Below are 23,866 nucleotides of genomic sequence, written 5' to 3' on the forward strand. Positions count from 1 at the left end.
TGGCCAGATATGATGGAGCAAAAGAGAGAAATGAAGAAAGTGATATCAGAGCTGTATAAAAAGAGAAATAGCAGAAAGACAAAGGACGAGAAGAAGGTCAAGAAAATAGATATCAAGAAAGGAGATTTGGTGTTTTGTAAAACACATCCGGTGAGCAAAGCTTCAGAGAAAGCTATCAAAAAGATATTTTTCATATATGAAGGCCCATATGAAGTGATAAGTACTTTTAGAAATACAGTTCTTCTAAAGCACATAAACACAGATGTAGAAAGGAGAGAGAAAATAGACAACATTAGAAGATATAATTGTACAGAAGAGAAGAAAGAAAGCATCAAGAAGAAATAATAGACTTGTACATATATAATTTGAAAAAAAATGTATCTGCATATATATATATATATATATTAGGGATGTGCCGAAGCCGATTACAGATGTATGAAAATCGGTCGAAAATGACACATCGGCATCGGTATCGGAATCGGCAAAAATCCGATATTTAAACCGGTACAGATTATACTAGTTTTTACCTTCTAATAAGTTTTATATTCTAGTTTTGAAAGATTTATTGAAAATTCGGTTATGATTCGTCATTATTGTAGAGTTTTTGTAATAAAATTATTGCAAACTCATTCAGAGGATCAACCTAACTATAAATCGGAAATAAAACAGTACATTGCTGAACCAGGATCTGCTGTTGTATTGGAAATTCAAAAATTAGTATTCAAACCTGAAGCAAGTGCTGAGAGAATACTTGGGCATAACCGCTGCATCAGTATTCATTGATTGAGTGTTCAGTGTTGCTGAACAGATTTGAGATAAGAGAAGTAGGTTACTTCCTGAAGTGCTTCCAAATCTCGTGTTTCTGAAGTTGAATCTGGCAGAACAGGAATTCATTTTGCATTTCAAAGAACTGCTTGTGTACTAATGTTTAATCTCTTGAGAATCCATGTTATTCTTAAAGGTTCACATAACATTTTCTAGATGCAAATGTACATTCGCATCTCTTGAGAATATATATGTATATACATATTATATGCAATAGAAATGTACATAGAAATTTTATTTTTGTCATGCTGAAAATAACATCCCATTTCTGTTTAATAATCTTATGTATCGGAATCGGTATCGGTTCCAAAAATTATCGGTGAGTACATCGGCATCGGTACATTTTCAGCTTCGTCACATCCCTAATATATATATATATATATATATATATATATATATATATATAGATAGATAGATAGATAGATTACAACAATTTTTTTTATGGCCAACGGGGGGAATATTGTGTTACGTACCCAATAGGACCAAGTAATGTAAATAGTTTGCCAAAGAGGAATAGAGATGGCAGCTCCAGGCGTGCAAGGTTAAGAATTGGCATAATATATGTGAATAACTTTATAAATAAGAACAAAGCAAATTGGAAAGATGAAAAACAATAGAATATATTATAAGAAGACAAAGAAAAAATATGAAATAAATAAATTAATATATACATTTTATAAATCAAATCAGTGATCATATGTAAGTTAATATGAAAATTAAGGAAGTCAAAGCACGGATACAAGTTTGTGTCTTTGAACAGATATTGCATCTGTTTGATTTATCATTCCCATAGCGGCGTGCGCGTTCCAATCGACGCCCCACAACACTTTTTGGTTGCGCGTTTTAACCGTAGAACCTACTTGGATGCTCATGTCAATCGTTTGCACCAAATATACACTCTGTTGTACTCAGTTGGTGTTGGCGCGTTCCAATCGCAGCCGCAAGGGAGGATATTAGTATTATTCCCAAAGCTTAAAGGAAAAAGTTGGAAAAGGATAAAGGAATTCGTTAAATAGGCAAAACATAAACAAATTGAAATCCAGAGGGAAGTTTACAAAGAAGACAAGAAGGAAGTCCAGATCCAGATCTGTCCATTACGAAGGAAGTCCAGATAGAAGAATATTCAAATAGAGAAAATAAATAATAAAAAGCATATTGAGATGAAAATTGACTGTAAACAAGAAAATTATAGAAGAAAGTAGCTTATCATGTAAATATTCTTACTCCATGTATCCTGTGTTTAAATAATATATTTGTTTAAACGTCTCCATTGGAAGGCATCCTGTCTGGTTTCGTTGCCTACAAAGAACTCTACCCTGAAGATAAGCTAGCTGAGTTTTAAGATTAAGGTTTATGTACCTTTGGACCAAATGAAGGTAGCAGTTGTTTAAACTTTGTTTGAACTTAGGAGATAAAAAGAGCATTCTCCTATCTGGTTGCAAATATAAGTCCTTGGGGACTTGTTTTAAGGAGGCCTTTCCAGCCTGGAAATGCTTGTTTCAAATGGCACACGTTAGAAATTTTAATATTGAAGGAAAAGGTCAAACCGCTTCAACAGTGAATAGATGATAATGCACATTCGCTGATGCCAGAATTATTTAATATAAAGCAAACTAGCTGCATTCAAGTATTCAATTTAATATTTTAGGTATTTAAAGCAATATCTGATTAATTTACGTGGAAATTTACACATACTATTCTCAAAACTGTAATCAAGGGATCCCAGGTGCGATACCCGGTGGAGGCCCACAGTGATTTGGATCCCACTTTAAACTGTAGGTCCAGTCTCGATTAGCCTATCTGTACATAAAGTGAGCTTAAAACAACAACTCAAAAAGATAATTTAGACGTCACACAGCATGAAACTTTTTAGATACATTGACTTTTCGCCATCCACTGTGCACATCGCAGCACTTGGAGCTGGATAGAACTATGGATTTTTATGGAGATTTCCACATGCATATATCGTCCACGGTTTGATGTCATTACAGGTAGCCGTGAACAAAAGAGCCCCTCCATACCGTAAGGGTCACACAATATTTCCAAAGCCGTGAAAACCTGGACAATACCTACTTTATAAATTGGACATTTAACTTCTACATTTTGGAGTCTTCTCTGACAGAGGGGGCGGTAGTTCGCCCTTTATATTTCCGACATTTTTATAAATAAAAGGAATCAGAGCTTAATCATTTATCCACGACGACATCCAAAGTTGACCTGGGGAGGGGGGTGTATTCTAAAATATTTAATTATCATAATTTTTGTTCCTATGTCCTCATTAAATAATAATATTTCTCAAGAAAACTGGTCTTGTGGCTTGGCCATAATTTCAGGTCTTTGAAAACTCTGTGCCATGGTGTGCAAAGTATGCAGTACTGTGTGAGGTTGTTGGCATGAATTTGTTTTATCTTGCACGTGTAAAACATGTCGTCGTGGCAGCCTGTAAAATTTCAATTAATTTATTTTACAATTTGTTTGCAGCAAGTTTTGCCACATGTTGAGCAATTAATAGTTCTAGTGCATAATGGTTCTGTTATTTGAGAAGAAAATTTTAAATAAGCCCAGCAACTGCTTATCAATTTCTCCTCTGTAAACTATCTCTATTCTTAAAATACAAGTGATAGAAATGCAGGAGTTTTACACTATCTATGTTGAGAAATTATGGTTACCCAGCCAAGCAAGAAATGTGGGCCTTTAGACAGGAATTTCTTCAATATTTGGAATCATGTGAGATGTGGCATGCCCTAAGAGTATCCGTGAGGCCATACTACAATTTCTAAGGTGTTTATTTCTATTTTAATGCATATTTCGATCTTTATGGCAGATATAAATCCATCTTGCCATATACTACACAAGTATGAGTGAAGTTTCTGGTTCTAATGAAGTTTCAGTCTCCTTTCTGGAAGAGTTGCGTCGGATTAAAATTAATGTTTAATTTTGGACCTATTAATATCATATGTTTGTTAAATATACAAAACAGCAAGAAGGTGAAGTATTTAATCTCCAGTAGTGTTGAGTACACAGTGCATTTATCCTGAGCCTTCGAGGGAAAAAAAGAATGCTCACAGCATCCTGAACCCACGGAGGTTGTCAAGAATGTTTTGAACAAATCATTCCAAATTTGGAAAATATTATTTTAAATTACATTCCTCACATACATACACAAAAAAGTTCTCTGTTGGAACTCACCAGTGTTCTTATATTCACACATTCCTGACAACTCATTGAGTTCTGAACTTTCTGGGGGGGGGGCAGCTGCCCCCCTTGCCCCGCCAAGTTACGCCTATGCATCAAAATATACTGAAGTACTGCATCCAAGGTGCATTTTAAATACATTATCATTCAAAAATAGTTTATAATGTGTACAATTCATTGATTTATAGAAAGAAACAATGGAATGAAAATGCAGGTTCGTAAATTCCCTACACTGCTATAACTTACTAATAAATAGGGCTAAGAAGTTGATGACATAGTTGTTGTTTTTTTTTTTGCTCTGAAGACAATGCTAAACCTGATAGTAGTCAGATTTACTTCAATTAGAACCAGAAAACATTGTTTTAATGTTGCATTTTCCAGCCTTTTTGGCTCTTAGATCATTTATCAGTGTCTTTTGCTGCTTTCATTGCATGTTTAATCATTTTTTAAGTTTCTTTTTCTCTTTCCCAGTTTCAGTTTCATGGATTCTTAAATGCATTTGCTAGCATAACAAACACGATTCAGCAAGTACGCCATTAATTAATCATAAATATGGTCAATGTAAAAGCACAATATTATTTTAACTGAAATCTTTGGTAATGGATTTTGTGGAATCTAATGTGGTAAATCTTACTTTCTTTAAGCAAACTTAAAGTACTTTGAGTTTCCCTTATTGGTGAAATCCTGTAAAACCTTTAAAAATATATAAAAACCTAAAAAAAAACTTGATTTACGTGCATAAACCTAAAATAGGTTCTACCAAGCAAAATAGGTTTTTAGGCACTATAAAATTTCATCAGTTGAGTTTTATAACGAAACGCCGACATAACTTAATATTTCTTACATACCTGTAAACGAAAAAATAGGTTAAAAACCTAAAATCAGAGGTCTACTGATAATAGTAAATGAATGACTAAGATAGGAGCCTACAATGCTTATTCCTGGCGCAAATAGCAAAAATGAACAAGATCATGCATTTAAATTCAATGATGAATAAATTGTGCTTTATCCAACAAATTCAATAAGATGTCTCTCACATGACAGCAAACCCATTAGAGTATAATATCTCCTGTCTTGTTAATGTCAATGGCATACATATAGGATATTTGCCAGACAGTTTCAACATGATCCAGGTTAAGTAAAGTTGATGACACATTTTAAAGAACTTGCCCTATTAAATAATTTTCTTCACTATACAAATATTTTCGGTAACAGTTACATACATCGGAGACACATTTCTTCAATTTTACACACGAAACTACTTACGGAAATGAGTTTCTCCAAGGTTTACAACGTTCGTCGAGGTATTTTCTTTCATCGTGAAATATATTTGACCGGGAAATCTTGTATTTTTCAAGAGAAATATCTCACCGACGCACAATTGCCATTGCTTTCATTTGCTTGCCCTACGACAACCGGATGCTGCGTAAGCCCCTGTCAGTGTTTCAAACCCCCCCTTTTTTTTACTATACTTGCCTAATGTAACCAAACAACCTTATCGGAAATGGTTCGTGGGGCTATCAGTCAGCTACCCGAGCTATAAGTCAGCTACCCATAATGTATAATTTCCACCAGTGACTAACACGATAGTAGGTATTTTTCGGTGAAGAAGGTTGAAACACTGCATACCCACAACTTGAGTCAAGATGTACCCGCCATATTGTGTGTTTCGGAAGCGAAGAAAGGAATTAAAAAAAGCACTCAGAATGTGAAAAATTAAGTTTGTTTTCATCTAAAAAGCATAATGGCACCTTGAACTACGTTCCGCAATACACAATTGGTAAGTACGAACCATGCTAAACACAAAATAGCCGATTTTAATGTGTCTCCGATCTATGAAACTGGAACCTTACTTTCCCAGTAAAATAATACTGTCTAGATATTACATCTAAAATTTACACTGTGACTCTGTAGCAGTTTCCATACTTCAAACTGCTTCAGACATGAGAAATAATATAAATTGACCTAGGTGCAGCATGTGTATTGTTAATTACAGAAGCAATGACACAAGACAATCTACATTATTTGCATGAAATGTCTATGGTTCCAATTAAATATTCCACTAACAAACATATCTACATAAAACCAGTGATGCTCTCTTGTAAGTAAACTACGAAAAACTTATAGGTGTCCGGGGAATATCAGATTTTTACCGTAAACTATTTTTTCATTCACAGCGAAGTTAACTGAATGCTGCATAACTGAATCTCCAAATTTGCAATGACAATGCCATATCAGAACACAATGAGTTCTGTGTTCGAGGTCCAATCGAGGGTTTAAAAAAACTTACAGCATGATTACAAATAACAGTTCTGTATAGATGGGAACTTATAAGTGAAAAATATAATTTTTCATGTAAAATCAATCGTTCGATGAAAGGCTGTTCTAATGCGTGAAAACTTTATACATATATCCCTGCAAATGCGAAATGAAAAACACTCTGGAGTAAATATCTTATAAAAGGGCCTGGAGGGTCACGATATCTGATATCAATAGTGTACACAGAGAATGAGACTGCAAATTCGATAAAATTCTGCTTACTCGACACTGTTCATTCTCAGTACAAACATAATTATTACGAGAATATTCACCGAGCATACTTTCTTCTTCATTGATTCACAATTTCTAAGGTATAGCAAAAAGCTGCAAATGAAAATTTTAACCCAACCCTATCGTGGGATGTATTGATGTTCAACTGCTGGCATCGTACCAAAACTGCTGTAGCAAGCACGAGTTCGTTTTAACGATTTTCATCACATCTACGGTAATGCATGAAACAAGCATACTGAATTCACTTTGTGTTGATTTTTTCATAGTTTACGTTATTTTAACATCTCAAGAAGACAAACAGTAGAGCACCCAAACAAATTACTTGGCTGCGCAAGACCTAACTAAAAATAGAGCTTACTATGCCTACGCGTGTACCTGAACATAAAAATAATTTATCAACAGCTAAATACTGTCTAAAGTTCAGAAATCATTAACGTAACGACTCTACACACTTAACAAAACAGCGAAACAAAAGCTGACGCCGGTAAATAAGAGATAACAACCTGATTTGTCGTCTGCTGGGATACCACATCGAAAAGCATAAACAAATACTGTATATTCACCTTCAGTAAAATAAATATCACACACAATCACATATTCAAGATTTATATTTCCTGTAAAATATTTTAAACCACCAACACCATTACGCAATAAGATATCAGGAACAGTAACGAGACACTTACCTTGCTCACAAACAGTGGTCAATACAGACGCCGCCATTTAGGGAGCGACTGTGGGGTTCCAAGATGAACAAGAATCTAGACTTTCCTGCCATCTATTGCAGGATGCGGTAAACTAAATGATGGCCACCATGGAGGAAAGATTCAAGAAGGAACACATAGAGAGCAGCACCAACATCGCAAAATTCAACAGCATTTTCTTCTGCGATGTATGGATCTGTATTGCTGTATTAATTCAATCAATATTAAAATTTTCACATCCTCTCCTGTTCAGGAAGTTCTTTGCTTAGTTTCTCCAAGCTGATTGATAACATTTAATGGAGATATCATCCTTATACCCAATGCCTCCCTAATCAGTGACGTGCCCAAAGGAAGGGTTGGTGAAATTCATAAACGCCCCCCTCACACTCTTTGGCCCGGTATCCCTAAAAAAAAATAACGTTAAATGTTGAAGAAGATGGCAAAATATAGGACTCCACTGATAGCTAAAAAAATATATACAACCTTCAATTTCGAGCACGCTGCTGTTCTCCCACACTTCCCCGTTGAGATCTCCACAACCGCACTTAATAACCAACCAAATTTTAAAATCTAAAGTCTAGAAATGGAATATTTCATCGATAGAAATTATGCCTGACTTATACAATATAGAGCTCCCAATATTATGAGTACAAAGCGAAACTTACACTAAAATATTACTGATTGGATTGCTTTTTGATTGATTTGGTGTTTTAAGTCCACTTTATGCACTGTAAGGCTAATCGAGACTGGACCTACAGTTTAAAGTGGGATCCGAACCACTATTTGCCTCCACCGGGTATCAAACCCGGGACCGCTTGATTACAAGGCGACGACGCTACCACTGCGCCATCGGGGAGACCATGATTCACTGGAGATGAGTTTTGCATTAACAGTGAGTGTGAAAATTAATGGGTAATAATAATAATAATAATAATCGGGAAATTGGGTTTTTCATCAGCTTGAAAACAACATTTTTGTTACAAATCTTGCATTTCCTATTTATTTTATAACTAGAAATATGATAAATAATGAATGTACACCGTTATAACTATAACTCACTGGCGTATGGGGGGGAGCTGATGGGACTACAGCCCCTCCAGAAATTCTGAGAAAATCCAAATTTTCAAATGAAAGTAGTAAAGAACTCGTGGAAAATGGAACCGCCCGATACTCTGTCTTTGAGCAAATGGAAATGGAAATTGCGAAATATTTTATTGTGTATCCAGCACGCACATGGAGCACAGCGGTGTAATTATCCATCTTTACAATTCCAGTTCCTCCGAAAAAAATCATGAGTACGCTGGTATCTTTAATTTATCTGTAATTATTATTATCATTAATAATGAAAATCGAATCGTGGGAAGGGTGGTATTCGTACATTGGCTAGGGGTGGCGATTTTTTAAACTGGCCATGGTCATACGTGCAATTACTCACATACAACATCATTCACTACAGAGAGCGATTGTCCACGACATCCTCATGCATACATCAATTCTGGTATGCGGACAAATCCACAAAACAGTATTTATTCATTATTTTGTATGGATATCAGTATGGGAGTGCAACTAAATATGAAAAACAAGAGAAGATGATATACATTTATTCATATTGGCGATTTTTCGTTTGTCTCGAACATCAACTCTGCAAAACACGGCATAACAGACGCTTCTAAAGAATTCCAACACACCAGCCGCCATATGCGTTCACGTGATCAAACACTTGGAGCAGTGCAATCAAAACATTTACCCACGAGAATGTTTCTTGTGCAAAGTTCGCATGTAGTGCATGGAATCTAACAAACCGTGTGGGTTCTGGTATGTCTGGATCGAGTCACTTTGTGTGTCGACAAGGCAGCAGTATCCACTTGCTTGTTTAGTAGGTGATGTCTCTCAATTTCAGATTTCCCCCCTCTTTTTCGGAATTGGCCTTAATCCCAACGCAAATTTAACCACGACCATCTGGGTGGCACTTTTGTAAGTTGCCAGGAATCGTAGGCGGCAGCACTGTACCGTTCATGTCTAGCTGTATTCAACATTTTAGTCACAGTCCGTTTTTGAATTAACAAATTATTTAAGCCCTCCATAGCTAGAACATTATGTTGCAAACAACAATTTTATGTTTTTTATGTTAATATAGTTTCAGAGTTGAGATGTAAATTAACGCACTTTTTCAGTACTTGCGTTAATCGAAACGACGCGAATAATTGTAACGGTATTTCGTTCCTTTGCCTTAAGTTTTTTTATTAGTAAGCTACCCAGATCTGTTTTGAACTCCATTTTGCTTTCGGTTCGATGTCTTGGATATCCATGGGCGTCTTAAGGGTCGGACAATAGGGGCATCTCCGTTGATTAGCGCCAAAACCTTATTTCTGATTACATAAGCGTGCCTATTTCTTTGTTCTTTTTAGTTCATTTCTAAGTTCACAGAAAGGGGCAAGAATTTGCTGAAGTTCTGCTGCATAATTACAATATCATGTAGCAATTTAAGCTAAGACACTGACGTCATTAGGTATTAAATAAACACCTAAAAAAAAAAAAAAAAAGTAAAGTGCTCCCCTGTGCATAGCACCACGCCATGAAGGCGTATAGGGGTTGTGGAGGTAACGCCCCACACTTTCTTGATCCGGTCGTGAGTGGGGGTGATGTGATCAGCATCACGCCCCTGACCGCCTTTACCCCCCAGGGTTTCCCCCAGGTACCCATGTTATTCGACGCTGGGTGGGCGCCGGGGCCGCTTCCAACCTTAGAAAAGTTCCCGGATTAAATAAACACCTACCTACAATAAACGTGTAACACACAAAGTATTTTAAAAATAAGGCTGTAATTTTTCGCCATTAAAACCATAAATACATATGATCATGTTTTTTTTTATTGGAGAAATATGGAAAATAGGTGGACCAGGGTAGAAAGGTGGGGGTAAGTGGTGGGGTAGTGAGTAGGGGGCGCCAAAAATCCACCTCGTCAGCGTGATTTTTTTTTTTGAGCTGCTCCTGTCGATACAGTGTCCGAATCCTGAGTGTCATACCTGGATGTGTGTCTTAATCTTGAATGTCATGTACGAATCCTGGATTCGATGTCCGAATCTTGGTCGTGATATCGTGATGTCATTATGCCATTCTCTGGGGATTCGATATCCGACGATTCGCTACTCATCTGGACGTGACTTATTTATGACTCATTCTATTAAGATTAGCTCTCACTACAGGAGGAAAGAGTTGCATAAGGTATCTCCATGGGCGAGGGGATTCGGTTGAAAGGGAGTTCAGGATGTAATGTTACGAAAGATGGCTTGTCATCATTTTCTTTTTTTAGGTTTCAGATTTTCGGAGCAGATATCTGCCGTGGCCTTTCCATTGATTTCGTATAAGGTTGGATGACCCCGGAAGAACCATAAAAGCGACACTGACAAGTCTCAGACCACAACCGGTTATTTACCTAGTCTAATATAGTCACGTGAAAAATCGGTGAGTTTTGCAAACAATTCGATGTCGAAATTTGTAAAACGATCACAAAACCGGTGGGGAGGTTTTAGATTCTATTTCTGGATCGACCGATTCCTCTCTTGTCACTCCTCGCATTGCGATTTCAAGTTGAGAACGCTTAGCTGCTGATTGTTGACGCATTGCATATGCTTCAGTGAGGCAAAACAGAGGCTATTTGAAGCTAGCCTAGTAATTTGATAACTTTTTCTTTGCATTATGAAATATCAGTCGAGCTGTCTTCATACTCAAAATATTTGAGAGAACGTGGGCGCAGAACCATGCGTGTCGTTGCTCTGAACTGTTGACTTCTAACTCAAACAGATGGGATTTTTCGGACCAGAAAAAATGAGTGTGAAGGCAGAGAAGGCTGGAATATTTTCAGGAGTGCAGTAACGTTTAATATTTTACATACAAATTCAGTTTAGCTAAAATAACTTTTATGTATTGTTTGAGGTGAGTCCAGTATGGTGTTGGGGGTCTTCACCCTCCCTGCTCCCCTTGGGTGACATCACTGGGTGGACATAGTGTATAATGCGCACACATATATGGGGCGTAAGGGGTGATCTCTGAAGGCACTCAAATGTCAACTCTTCCACTTGGTAAGTCCTTGGCTTATGGATGCCCGCTGAGGGCCTCCCCGATGGCGCAGTGGTAGCATTGCCGCCTTGTAATCAAGGGGTGCCGAGTTCGATTCCCGATGAAGGCACATAGTGGTTCGGATCCCAATTTAAACTGTAGGTCCAGTTCCGATTAGCCTTACTGTGCATAAAGTGGACTTAAAACACCAAATCAATCAATCAATCAATTATGGGTGTCCGGGAAAGGAGGATGGGAACGGATCTTGGTCGCCATGGAAAGTGAATGTCAACCTCAAATTATATATTTCACGCATACAGTATAATTTCTTGTCAGTCACAGTAATTGATGTGAAGGCGTTGTAGGAACATGTTAACTTCAAGCTGAAGGTGTGTTTCTTGAGGTGGGGGGGAATGCCTCGTATGTCCCCTGACAAAATAATACAAGTATCTTGTTTGCTCCTCCCTGCAAAAATTCCTCTTTTGCATATTTTGGAGGCTGACAAGACTCTAGCGCCTGAACCCAAAGCCAGGATAATCATCTGTTGGATTGTATTGTGTGTCCACATGCGTTTGTGATTCTTCCTTCATCAATCTCATCACCATTCATCCCCAGCATCGCGATTAGTGAAGTATGGCACAAAAGAAAGGAAATAGTAAATCAACAACAAAAAGTATGCGTGTGTGGGAGAAAGAGAGAGACTACAGGGTAAGTCTGTAGTAAAGCGATTTCACGAAAACACCTGCGACGAGCCGAGAGGTTATATTTTGAACATACAGGGTGGCGCACGAACAGTTGGCACATTTGAAATCTAAAAAAATAAACTGTGGTCGGAGCTAAACAATACAAAGCGCATTCGGTAGTTCTTGGAAATACCGGTAGGTGGCTTATCGCTGGGCACATCCATTTCCCGCCAGTCAGTGAGTAGCCATGGCTGAGCATGGACGTTTGTCTTCAGTGCAGCGCACCAACAGTCCTGTTGTATGCAGAAACGAAGAGCGTTACAAGTACGCAGCGGAAATTTCGAGCTCATTTCAAAACACGATGGGCTTCGTTTGTACCGTACGTTCGATTACGTGCACATCCGCACAATCCGATTTTCGTGCTCATCCGCACAGTATTTTCATCTTGCAGTGTTATCCTGCTCATCCGCACGCACCCAGTGGTCACCTGGTGCACACCTGGCGTCATGACCTTGGGGGGAAAGTCAGAAGGGCAGCGTAGTTTTGGAGAGAGATCACACATGCATGCCAGACGTCGCTGCTTGCGAGATACGAAAGCGACTCGCAAATTGCAATAGAAGAGCAGAGGAAGAAATATTTACACCGGTATGCCAGATTTTTAAAGACGAAATGACAGTACCTGTAAACCAAGGTTTAGATTCCGTGACAACGATTCCGCTGTACAGCGATAAGAAAGGATATTTGAACAAAACAAGAAGGAAAGCTCTCTGCCTTAAACAGGACACACCAACGCCTAGCAACATCTCTTTCCCTGACGATATTCTCCGCTTTAAAGATGGATCCTCATTATTACAATATGACAGATTGGAAGAAGAGACACGAATTATGTGTTTCGGTTACGAGGGTTTGAGGCCAGCACTGACTAACAGCGGAGTGTGGTTCATGGATGGAACTTTCAAGAGCTGCTCTAAACATTTTGAACAGCTCTGTACGCTGCATGCAGACATAGGAAGTGTACAAGGCAGTACATCGGGCGTACCTGTTCTCTATGCATTGCTGCTCGACAAACGAGAGGTCACGTATAGGCACCTGTTTTCATTCGTAAAAACGTGGTGTGGTGAAGCTAACCCGAAAATGCTGAAAGTCAATTTCGAAACCGTGGCTGTGAATGCTCTGAAGGTTGTATTCCCCGATGCTGAGGTCTCAGGGTGCAACATGCAAGCTCTGGGCATGGTGGAGGGATACACTAACAACGAAGATGTACGCAAACATGTGCGGATGTTTGCTTCACTGGCAACGATAGATGGTTGGTCATCATGGAGGACTGCCCACCAGTAGAAAAGATTGAGGCGTTCAATGAATATTATATTGAACAACGGCTCAAAAATCCAAACGTGCCTAGGAAAATTTGGATCTGCAATGGCCAGCGGCACTGGACGAACAACGTCGTTGAAGGTTGGCACCATCGATTGAACAGCACCATATCAAGGAAAACACCGCACAGTTTCTCTCTGGTAAAGGTGCTAAAAGATGATACCACATTAAGTTTCCATGCCCTTAGAAGACAGTAAGTATACGGCAACCGGCAGAAGAGGAGAAAGTTAGCATATATTAAACTTGATAGGATAAATGACATACTTGAAAATTTGAGAAAATATGGTGACTTGAAGAGATGTCTGAGGAGTTTAGTGTATGTGCTTAAACTGGAGTAGATAATGTTTTGTAAATACTTTAGGGTACCCCATTGGCATGTAATCTTTTCAAGGAAGTACATGCAGTTAGTACGGAATAAACTCGACAAGGCTTCTCTCGAAGCCGCCTAGAGGTATGGATCGAATGCGATATGAATATACAGGGTGGGAAATAACCTTTTGCTAGGGGTCTGCAGGAAAAAGTAACAACAATTAAGAAATTATGGTAATGCCAAATGTTTACTACGACAATTGTGGTTACAAAAACAAAATTAAAAGTTAGTTCACGACAAAGCACCTTGCTTCAAGGCAAATGCTAAAACCAAGACCTTCTTCGGCGAAGTGGCATTGACTTCTTCAGCAGTTCTGAATGGCCGGGTGCATCACCGGACCTGAATGCAGCGGAGCACTTTGGGGCTATTCTGAAGGACGCAGTTGAGTCCTTGATAATAGTGGAACGCGGACCGGACCGCTATTCCTGGCCAACACTCCTTGCACATCTGGAACAAGTCCTCCGTGACATGGAATGGAATACGGACTGTTTGCGAATCTTCTGAGCTCCTACCCTGATCGTCTTCGTGCTGTGAGAGAAGCAAACGGCGGACATACTAACTTTTAATTTTGTTTTTGTAACCACAATTGGCGTAGTAAACATTTGGTATTACCATAATTTCTTAATTGTTGTTACTTTTTACTGTGGACCCCTAGCAAAAGTTTATTTCCCACCCTGTATAATCATTGCTTTTTTTTTCATGCTCTTGAGCGGCATGTATTAAGTCGTCTAAATGTTGCATGGATATGTTTTCTTAGGCTGTGTAAACAAGCCTCCATGCCCCCAAGGTCATGAGGCTAGGTATACACCAGGTGGCTGCTGGGTGCGTTCGGATGAGCACGATAACACTTCAAGATAAAAATACTGTGCGGATGAGCATGAAAATCGGATTGTGCAGATGTGCACGTCACCGTACGTTCGAGGAAGAAGCCACCGTGAAAGAAGAAAGACGACCTCTTCCGATGGGAACTCAGTGGTTCATGCAAGATGGGCTACCCCTCACACCGCTAATGTTGTGTTAGACTTCTTGAACACAGTTTTTGGTGATTTCCAATCTATATCCTGATCGAACAATGGAGGTTTCTTCTGGCCGCCTTCAAGCCCAGATTTAAATCCCTGCGACGTTTTTCTGTGTGGGTTTTTAAAGGAAAAACTCTTCCCGTTAAAGCCAGCAAACATTATGGAAATGCGAGGTCGGATAGTTCAGTTGTGTGGTGATATTCACGACGACATGTGCCGTAGAGTGGTAAGAAATATGCGCACCCGCCTTGAAGAGGTTGTTCGCCAAAACGGGGCCCATACTGAACATGTGATACAGTGAGAAAACTTTCCACGGACAGACTATTCTTTATGTCATAATATGCACATGTAATATTTAAAAATAAATTTGCAATCAAAATTTCAAATGTGTCAACTATTCGTGCGCCACCCTGTATGTGGTGCCTCCCTGGAGGGTCACCCGTGTGATCAATGAAAAAATTAAAGACCGTCGAGTGACACCTTACTTAACAGTTCCATTTGTTTCAAGCACTTTTGTAAGAAACACTTTTTGTGTAGGCCACCATATTCGAACTGCCGGCCACCGTGGCAGAGTGGTTAGCACATCGTGTTACGACGCCAGGGGACCCGGGTTCGAATCCCGGCCTGGGCATGGATGTTGGTGAGTGTCCATTCATCAACTTAATCATATCATCACTCATCCCCATCTTCGCAAATTAGCCAAAAGTGGCACAAAAAGCGAAGTAAAATAAAGCAAATCAATCAAACCATATTCGAACTGAGCTATCGAGTTTGATTTTCGTTTCCACTGCTTTACCTGTGTACTTGTTGTGCCAACAATTGATGCTGCAACAAAGTCTGGCACCTTTGAACTTCTGGTGACATTGAAGTTGCCAACATCTCCGAGCCAAGAGAGGTACGGTACCAAAATTTGGGGGGGGAGGATTCTTTCCATTAAATTCATATGAAATTCAACATGTATATATATTTCTAAAATTTATGTAAAAAAAGTTTACACCATGGCACCATGCTGCAATTTGTGTAATGAGGCATGGAGGAGGAGGAATATACTTCCTTAGCAGTTCATTTACTCCAGCTGGTTCCAAGTCTCTTTTGCAACTAGGTGCATCTTATTTAATCCGTTAGATGAAGAAAAGGAAGAATTAAGAGTGCGATCAAGTAAAGTGTTCAGCAAAGGTTTAAAAAGGTTGCTTTCAGTAATAGGACAGCAGTAGACACGTTTTCATAATGTAATATGTTATGGGGATTATGACATGATCTGTGGGGATTCTCCATTGGCCTTTGGGGAGATGGGCTGCCATTGATATTACCATTGGAAACACACAAGAGGCGTGCAACTTGAACTGCATCGAGTAGGATTTGAACCCGTGTCTCATTGACTCCCTCCCCCTCATAGGCGGAGTTCTGGAGGGGCCAGGGGGTCTGGCCCCCCAACTTAAAAAAATACTAAAAAAATAACACATGATTAAATTCAGTTACTACATATTTGTTATGAAGCCATACCGCAAATCTTGACGTTTGGCATGATGGCATGTGCGGTAATTGCGTCGCAACAGCGGGTCTTAGACGATTTGATTGATGTGTACAGTTTGAAGACAGAAAAACGTAAAATAATTTTGTATTGAGTCAACAGTTACTGCTGAGGCATCAAAAGATCTTTTCAATTTAATTTTTCTAAAATTTCTGAAGCTTACTATTGTACCGAAACTTATTTGTATCAATAAAAAATTAATGAAATGCAAAATGCATTAATCATACTGTTTTGCTTCTTTTAAAACTGACAACCAATATACTAATTAATATTTGTTTATTTAAGCGAGGAAATATAATATTTTCAAATCTAAGAGGCCTAGAACTCAGTGTTTTTATGTTATTGTTCTTTAATTTCCGGAGGAAGGTCTCCGGACCTCTTATAAGCTAGGGGATATTCAACAACCCTCAGGTACATCATATGCTTCTCCCAGAGTCTGCCCCCCCAAAGCAAAAGCTGAACCTCCGCCCATGCTCCCCCTGTTGATGTTCACGGTCGGCCACAATTTTTTTTTACTTATTTCCACGGATTTTAACCGAAGAAAAATCACATTAGCACTTCTAATTCTGTGTTGGCAACTCTCCATGCAAAGGCCGTCAGTCTTCCCCGAATCCCCACCAATTTCTTAAAACTGGAACGTTTCGTGTTATCAGTTGCTGTCCACTCACTCCATCTTTACGACGCAATAAACCTCTTTTACTGCTTTCTTGCGATCTGTGGAAATAAAACCGTTCAATTTTCCTGGATCTTTATACGCCACGTTGTGATTGGCATCGGTTCCTGAACTTACTTGGATTAAAGCCCCTTTTCCTAGTTTTTGTCTCGCCATCGTTATGTAATATATCGGTAACTTCTTCAAGGGTGTCCGGAAAGTGAAGGGCAAGGGGGGATAATGCACTCCATCGAAATGTCAACCTAAAAGTATATATTTCGTACACATAATTTCACTTTAGGCACAGTAATTTATGTCAGTTATTATAAGGGCAATGCAGGAATATTATAACTTCAAACAAAAGTAGTTTTTGAGAGGGCAATGCTAAATGGCTGCAAAATGCCTCGTTTGCCCCCTCTGAAAAAATACCTTATTTGCCCTTCCCTGTAAAAAAATCGGACATGCATGAAACTCTTGTATTCTCATTCGGCACTAGAGGTAAAGGCGGAGGGAGTAAGGTCATTTATTTACCTAGGTTTTCTTGTTTTCGGACAGGACATCCAAAATTTGTACATGACCTCCAAGTTTGATACATTACATCCACGATTCGGACACGCATCTAATATTCGAATCCCACTGGATTAGGATAATTCGGATTCACATACGACCTCTTAAACTTTTAAACTCATACTTTGAGACATGAACGAGATGCACACCTACGTAACTCTTTCCCTATCTTCAGGTCATATTTGCGTTTCGTCTCGTTAACTCGTTAGCTCTTTAGTCGTGTCCTTCAAGGAACCAATCCCCTTCGCTCTCTCGGGGGGGCTAAGCGGTCCAGGGGCAAATGTACGCTTAAAACCGTCCTGGCACTCGCACAACACAAACAGAAGAACATTATCGCTTCTTTCCTAAGCCGCAAATACCGCTGCGCCCTCTTCGGAACGAAATCGAAACGGTGCACGGCTGATTTTACTGCACAATGCAAGGGCACCTACATCTCGGTCTGTACCGACATGTGTCCCATTTTACAAGCTAATACCACGGCACGAATGAATGTTCCGGGTAAAAAATAACAATTCACTATTAATAAGAAGGAAAATAAAGTAAAGCTACCCCCTTGTGCATTGAATCGTACCATGCAGGCATATGGAGGGTGCGAGGGTAGGGCCTAACAACGTTCTCCATCTCTGACATGGTGGAGGTGGTGTGATCAACATCACGCTCAAACCACCTTAACCCTCACCAGGGTTGCCCCAAGGTATCCATTGATTCGGGGCTGGGCGAGTCCCAAACCGCTCCATGTAGGAACATTGTCCGGAGATTGCTGGTTAAATACATGTTGGAAAAACCTTCGTCACTTCATTTCTCGTGAAATTCTAGCCTGATTTGATATATCATATCACCCCCTTTCCTTTGAAAGTTTTGCGTTGAATTCAATATGGCGGTCAACAACATGCCGGATCTGCGTTTGAAACACACGGCTAAGGATCTCCCTGTGCCTAACCTATTTCTTTCATGAAAAATTATACCCAGGATAACTCCTATACATTTTGTAGGGGGTGTTAAGGGACATTTGACTCGTCATAGTTCATATAATGGGGTTTTTATCAGTCACATAGTTACACCCCACATAGCACGTAAGTTAACTGCAAGTTAAATAGAATGTCGATTTAACTTGCAGTTAACTTACATGCTATCTGGGACATATTATTTTGTATCTTCTGATCTCATTGCAGTCCCAGAATGATTTTTGATATGTTTAAGAGTATGGTATGAGGGACCAAATATATTTTTTTCACCTTTTTGGTGATGACATGTTTTGAGATATTCAAGGTCATGTGACAAAATTATATTTTTATCCAAAGGTAGGCTTGTTATATATCACTGGAAAGCTTGTTCAATTCCCTGTACAATAAGATTTATTTGAACTTCCTAGGCGAAATAGGGGCGGAGTTACAGCAGATTTAGTGTAGATAAGCGGGCTCAAAAAGGGCAATTTATGCTAACTTTGACCTTGAATAATTTAACAATTACAAGACGCACGAAACTAAAACTTTTCATAGTTAATAAGTTCCATTCATAGTTTCAACTCCCCAAATTTTATGAAAATCGGGGATGGTCAGGTTGTGGGCTGTGTTGGTTTCATATGGAATGACTCATAAGCATCGTTATCATTGACTTATTCCGGGGGCGTACTGTAAAATACGCCAAGATATGACATTATGCACTATACATTAGTTCAGATTATTATTACAGTACGCGTCTCCCTAATAAAATATACAAATATCTAAATAAGAACTCAGTATTACATTTTGGCGTAAATACGTAGATTTCCCACCCAGTTGGCAACATTGCGACACTTGCTAGTTTCCGAGATATTGACAGGTCACATTGGATTGATTGCTTTTTACTATTTGGTAGGTGTAATCAGACCACCAAATTTTATCGTTATAGGTCTGATAGCTTCTGTCACTGATTGTTAGCATGAAAGGCACGGCCTGCGTATAAAAGTACTTTTTTCAGCTTTGCTGGTAAGTACTCGTGAAATGATTCATTCAAATCTTCTTACTTCTTTTTGTTTGTTGACAAATATCATCCTTCATTTTATCTTCTGGGGCGGCCATATTTGTTTTCTGTATCTCAAAACGGAAAGGAAACAACTCAGTCAATATTAGCCACCAGCTGGTTGGAAACGTAAAGCTCTTGACGGGATACTTTGATCCTCTGCCGTATCGTTAAACACGCAGTAAAAAGAGTCAAGGTTGAAGCGTGGATGACTTCTGAAAGCGGAAAAGTTCCCCTAAACAAAGTGAAATATGTCAATTATCAGGAAACTTGGCGAGTGGATAAGCTAAACTTCATAACTTGTAGGGTGTGAATGACGTAGTTCAGTTATGCAGCTGGCACTTGAGGATTTTTGCAAGGTTAAGGTTAGCAGTGGTGCCATCTTACAGTTAGAAATTAGGACACTAGCCAGTACAGATAAATACATTATACTTATTGATAGTTATGCCCTCTTCCCGCCTTAATAAAGCTCTTTTTTTTCCTAAAGAATTACAAAAAAAAAAAAAACGTGGCGCAACAGCCCGGTAGGGCCAAGGCCTGCATACCGACTGCCGGCATCGCTGACTCTCTCCCACCTGCCGAGGTGGAAGATCATCCAACCAATTATGGGGTGGCGTGTGGTCAGCACGACGAAACCAAAGTCGTTGGTGTTGTAGGTTTCCGTGACCCGGTTACGCTACTCATTCGCATAGCTTACCAATTTCCCCACGAAGGTGGGTGGCCATCGGTCCCATACACTGGCCGAAATCTAAGGAGAAAAGTTGTTACGCTTCACCCAGGAGTCTCGAACCTGCGTGCTTCCTGTAGCCGGAGCCCAAAGCCCCACTGAGACGCGGAGAACAGAAAGCAACAGAACTTCTGTTGTCTGCTTCTATTGAAAGGGTTGTCGCCCACCGAAACACTGGAAACTAGTCTGTTGCTTTTTGCTGCTGCGTCTCAGTGGGCGTCAAGCTTTAGACTGCACGGCCACGGTGCGGGACAATTACAAAAACTACCATGTTTAAAATCGGTCTAATATCGAGACGAGATCCAGCCTTTTCGGTGGAGGCAAAGACGAGAACGCAACTGAATTTAGATCTTGAGCCTAGAAGGAAACAAGCACTTGAAACTCAACGAGAACGAGGCAAACTTCGTCTTTTGCGAGATGAAATCAGACTACGCCAAATCTTGTCTCATATAGGTAAAGTGGGATGCCTAAGTATTACGAAACAAACTGTCCCATCACCATGTTTATGCTCTTTGTTTTACGCAATGAGAGCTTCAAGAATGGAAATAAAACGCCAGACAAGTTGCCGGCAAACCTCTGCACCAGCATACGCAAAATCTATTCCTTAAAACATGTAGGATGCAAGAGAAAAAATAATTAAATGAGTAATTCTAGCCCACTGAGACAGTATTCTTCTATTTATAAATAGCAAATAATGCCCATTTTTTGTGTTATTGAGTAAATTAACATGTGATACATATGTCTGACTTCTGACTACAACCACATCACAAACCTAACCTTCGCCCGTAAAAATTTCAGCCGCTATGGGAAGATTTATTAACTACATGATATTTCAAGGTTGAGCTGTTTCCATGTTCTGTTCCAAAGGTGCTATTTTTAGCGAAAGCTGCTGCAGGCGAGAGAAAAGAAAACTCACTCAGGCAGGGAAGTAAGTCTAAGTATGCTGAAGTGGATAAGGTTGTTGGAGAGTCGAGGAAATATAAAAGGAGGAAGAAGACAGCCCTTGAAGTTTTCGCGCGTGCTGGGCGCGAATATAAATCTCTCCAGAAAAGTGATCTTGGCGAGCGAACCCTTTCTTATAAAGCCTCCGACACAAGAATGTACACAAACGTACATTTGGTTCCCTGACAAGCGCCCGGTGGCATTTCGGTACGGGGCTAAGACTGCACAGGGGGGAATTCCTTCTTTCTTTGCGTCACAGTTAATAGTTACCATGGCCAGTGTCTTCAATAAGTTGGTGTGTACAAATTTCACATCTCAATGAATCTTGACTCTTTATGAGTATACAGTTGATAGTCCAAGTATGCATCTTTAGTACTAAACTATACAATATACTAGATATTCTAAAATATAGACTATAGACTATAGATTTGATGTTTTGCAGGATTTAAATGATGATGAAAATATAAATGAAACAGATGTAAATAAGAAATGGGAACACATACGTAATGCAGTAGAATCAGCAGCTAAGGAAAGTATAGGATACCATAAACCAAGAAAAAGTAAGCCATGGTTTGATAATGAATGTAATAATCTAATAGAAATAAGAAATTAGGCTAGACTTAGGTGGTTAAATAACTCTGATGATACAAATCTAAGCAATTATAATAGAATTAACCGAGAAGTTAACCGCACGTTTAGATGTAAAAAAAGAGATTACTTGAAAAGCAAAATTAACGAAATTGAAACAAACAGCAAAACCAAAAATATCAGAGAGTTATATAAAGGTGTAAATGAATTTAGAAAGGGGTGGCAACCTAAAGTAAACTTGATAAAAGATAAAGACGGTGATTTTCTAGCTGACCCAAGCGATATTCTAAATAGATGGAAGAACTACTTTAATGGCCTTTTAAATGTTCATGTAGGAGATAAATCAGATGTAAATGAAGTGCGCACAGCAGAACCTTTAGTTCCAGAACCTAACTTGACTGAAGTTAAAGATGCTATTAAAAGGCTAAAGAATAACAAAGCACCTGGCATAGATTTAATACCAGCTCAGTTAATTAAATATGGTGGAAATTCGTTAATATGTCAAATTCATAAATTAATTTGTTTAATATGGAATAAAGAAGAAATCCCTCAACAGTGGAAATAATCCATAATTGTTCGTGTGTTTAAAAAAGGTGATAAAATGAACTGCAATAATTACCGTGGAATTTCTCTACTCTCAACAACATATAAAATATTATCTAACATTCTTTTAACAAGACTAACACCATATGCTAATGAAATTATAGGTGATTATCAATGTGGATTTAAACGTAACAGATCAACTACAGATCAAATTTTTCACATCAGACAGACACTTGAAAAAAAGTGGGAATATAATCAAAATGTCCATCAGCTATTCATTCATTTCAAAAAAGCATATGATTCGGTCAAAAGAGATAAATTATATAATATATTAGTAGAGTTTGAAATACCTAAGAAGCTTGTTAGTATGATAAAAATATGCACCAGTGAAACAGAAAGTAACATTCGTGTGGGTATTAATATGTCTGACAAATTTACAATTCATGTTGGGTTAAAACAAGGAGATGCATTATCTCCATTGCTCTTTAATTTTGCCTTAGAATATGCTGTTAGGAAGGTAAAACAAAACTAACGAAGGACTAAAATTAAACGGTGTGACTCAGTTGTTAGCATATGCAGATGATGTAGACTTATTAGGGGATGATATAAATACAATCAAAAATAATGCTAAAATATTTTTCAAAAATGCTAAAGAGATAGGTTTGGAAGTTAACAAAGAGAAAACTAAATGTATGCTTACAGGCCGAAACCAAGTGTTAGGTAATAATCAAAATCTAATTATTGATAACAACTCGTTTGAACCAGTTTCCAAATTCAAATACTTAACGTGTGAAAATTATATTGAAGAGGAAATAAAAAGTAGGCTTAATTCAGGAAATGCATGTTACTTCTCTCTTCATAAATTTTTGTCTTCTCGTTTAATATCTAAGAAACTAAATGTTAAAATATACAAAACAGTAATTTTGCCTGTAGTATTATACGGGTGCGAAACTTGGTCCCTTACATTGAAAGAGGAACATAAATTGAGAGTATTTGAAAATAAGATCCTTGGGAAAATATTTGGACTTAAAAGGGATGAGGAGACAGGTGAGTGGATGAGGTTACATAATTTAGAACTACATAATTTGTATTCATGTCCAGATATTATTAGAATAATTAAATCAAGAAGACTTAGGTGGGGAGGCCATGTGGCACGAATGGGAGAGGAAAAAGGAGTTTACAGGATTCTTGTTGGGAAACCTGATGGTAAGAGACCTATAGGAAGGCCAAGACGAAGATGGAGGGACAACGTTGAGATGGACCTAAAGGAAATCGGTAGGGATGGAAAAGAGTATATAGATCTTGCTCAAGATAGGGACAGATGGAAGGCCTGTGTTGCTGCAGCCATGAACCTTCGGGTTTAAGAAGGCTAGAGAGTTAGTTAGTTAGACTATTTTCTTTATAAATGAGTATTCGGACAGTAATATAGTGGATCAGGCACTGTGCGTTTTACTTTGCCAACTCTTGCCGATATTCCTAAAAATCTTGAATTCAATACACAAGAAGACAGTTTTGAATGTATTTTACGTACAAGCAAAGA

General features: G+C 38.7%; 1 protein-coding gene across 9 annotated transcripts in view; it reads right to left on the minus strand.

The window, feature by feature from the left end:
- The window catches only part of Asator (tau-tubulin kinase asator), a 171,799-nt gene that overhangs the window by 122,841 nt on the left and 25,092 nt on the right, over nt 1-23,866 (minus strand). Inside the window, exon 1 of one of the 9 annotated variants that reach the window (XM_083121073.1) lies at nt 7,254-7,339. The exons of 7 other annotated variants lie outside the window; for them this stretch is intronic. Coding sequence is in view for 1 of the 2 variants with exons in the window: in XM_083121066.1 (XP_082977192.1) it covers nt 6,946-6,953 (8 nt within the window). In the remaining variant the exon portion in view is untranslated. Of the gene's footprint in view, nt 1-6,945; nt 7,027-7,253; nt 7,340-23,866 lie in introns of those variants that run through there. One more of the 9 variants, XM_083121066.1, reaches the window with a different exon arrangement.

The sequence above is a fragment of the Lepisma saccharinum genome, chromosome 4 (genome assembly GCF_977018435.1).
Source record: "Lepisma saccharinum chromosome 4, izLepSacc3.1, whole genome shotgun sequence".
NCBI lineage: Eukaryota > Metazoa > Arthropoda > Insecta > Zygentoma > Lepismatidae > Lepisma > Lepisma saccharinum.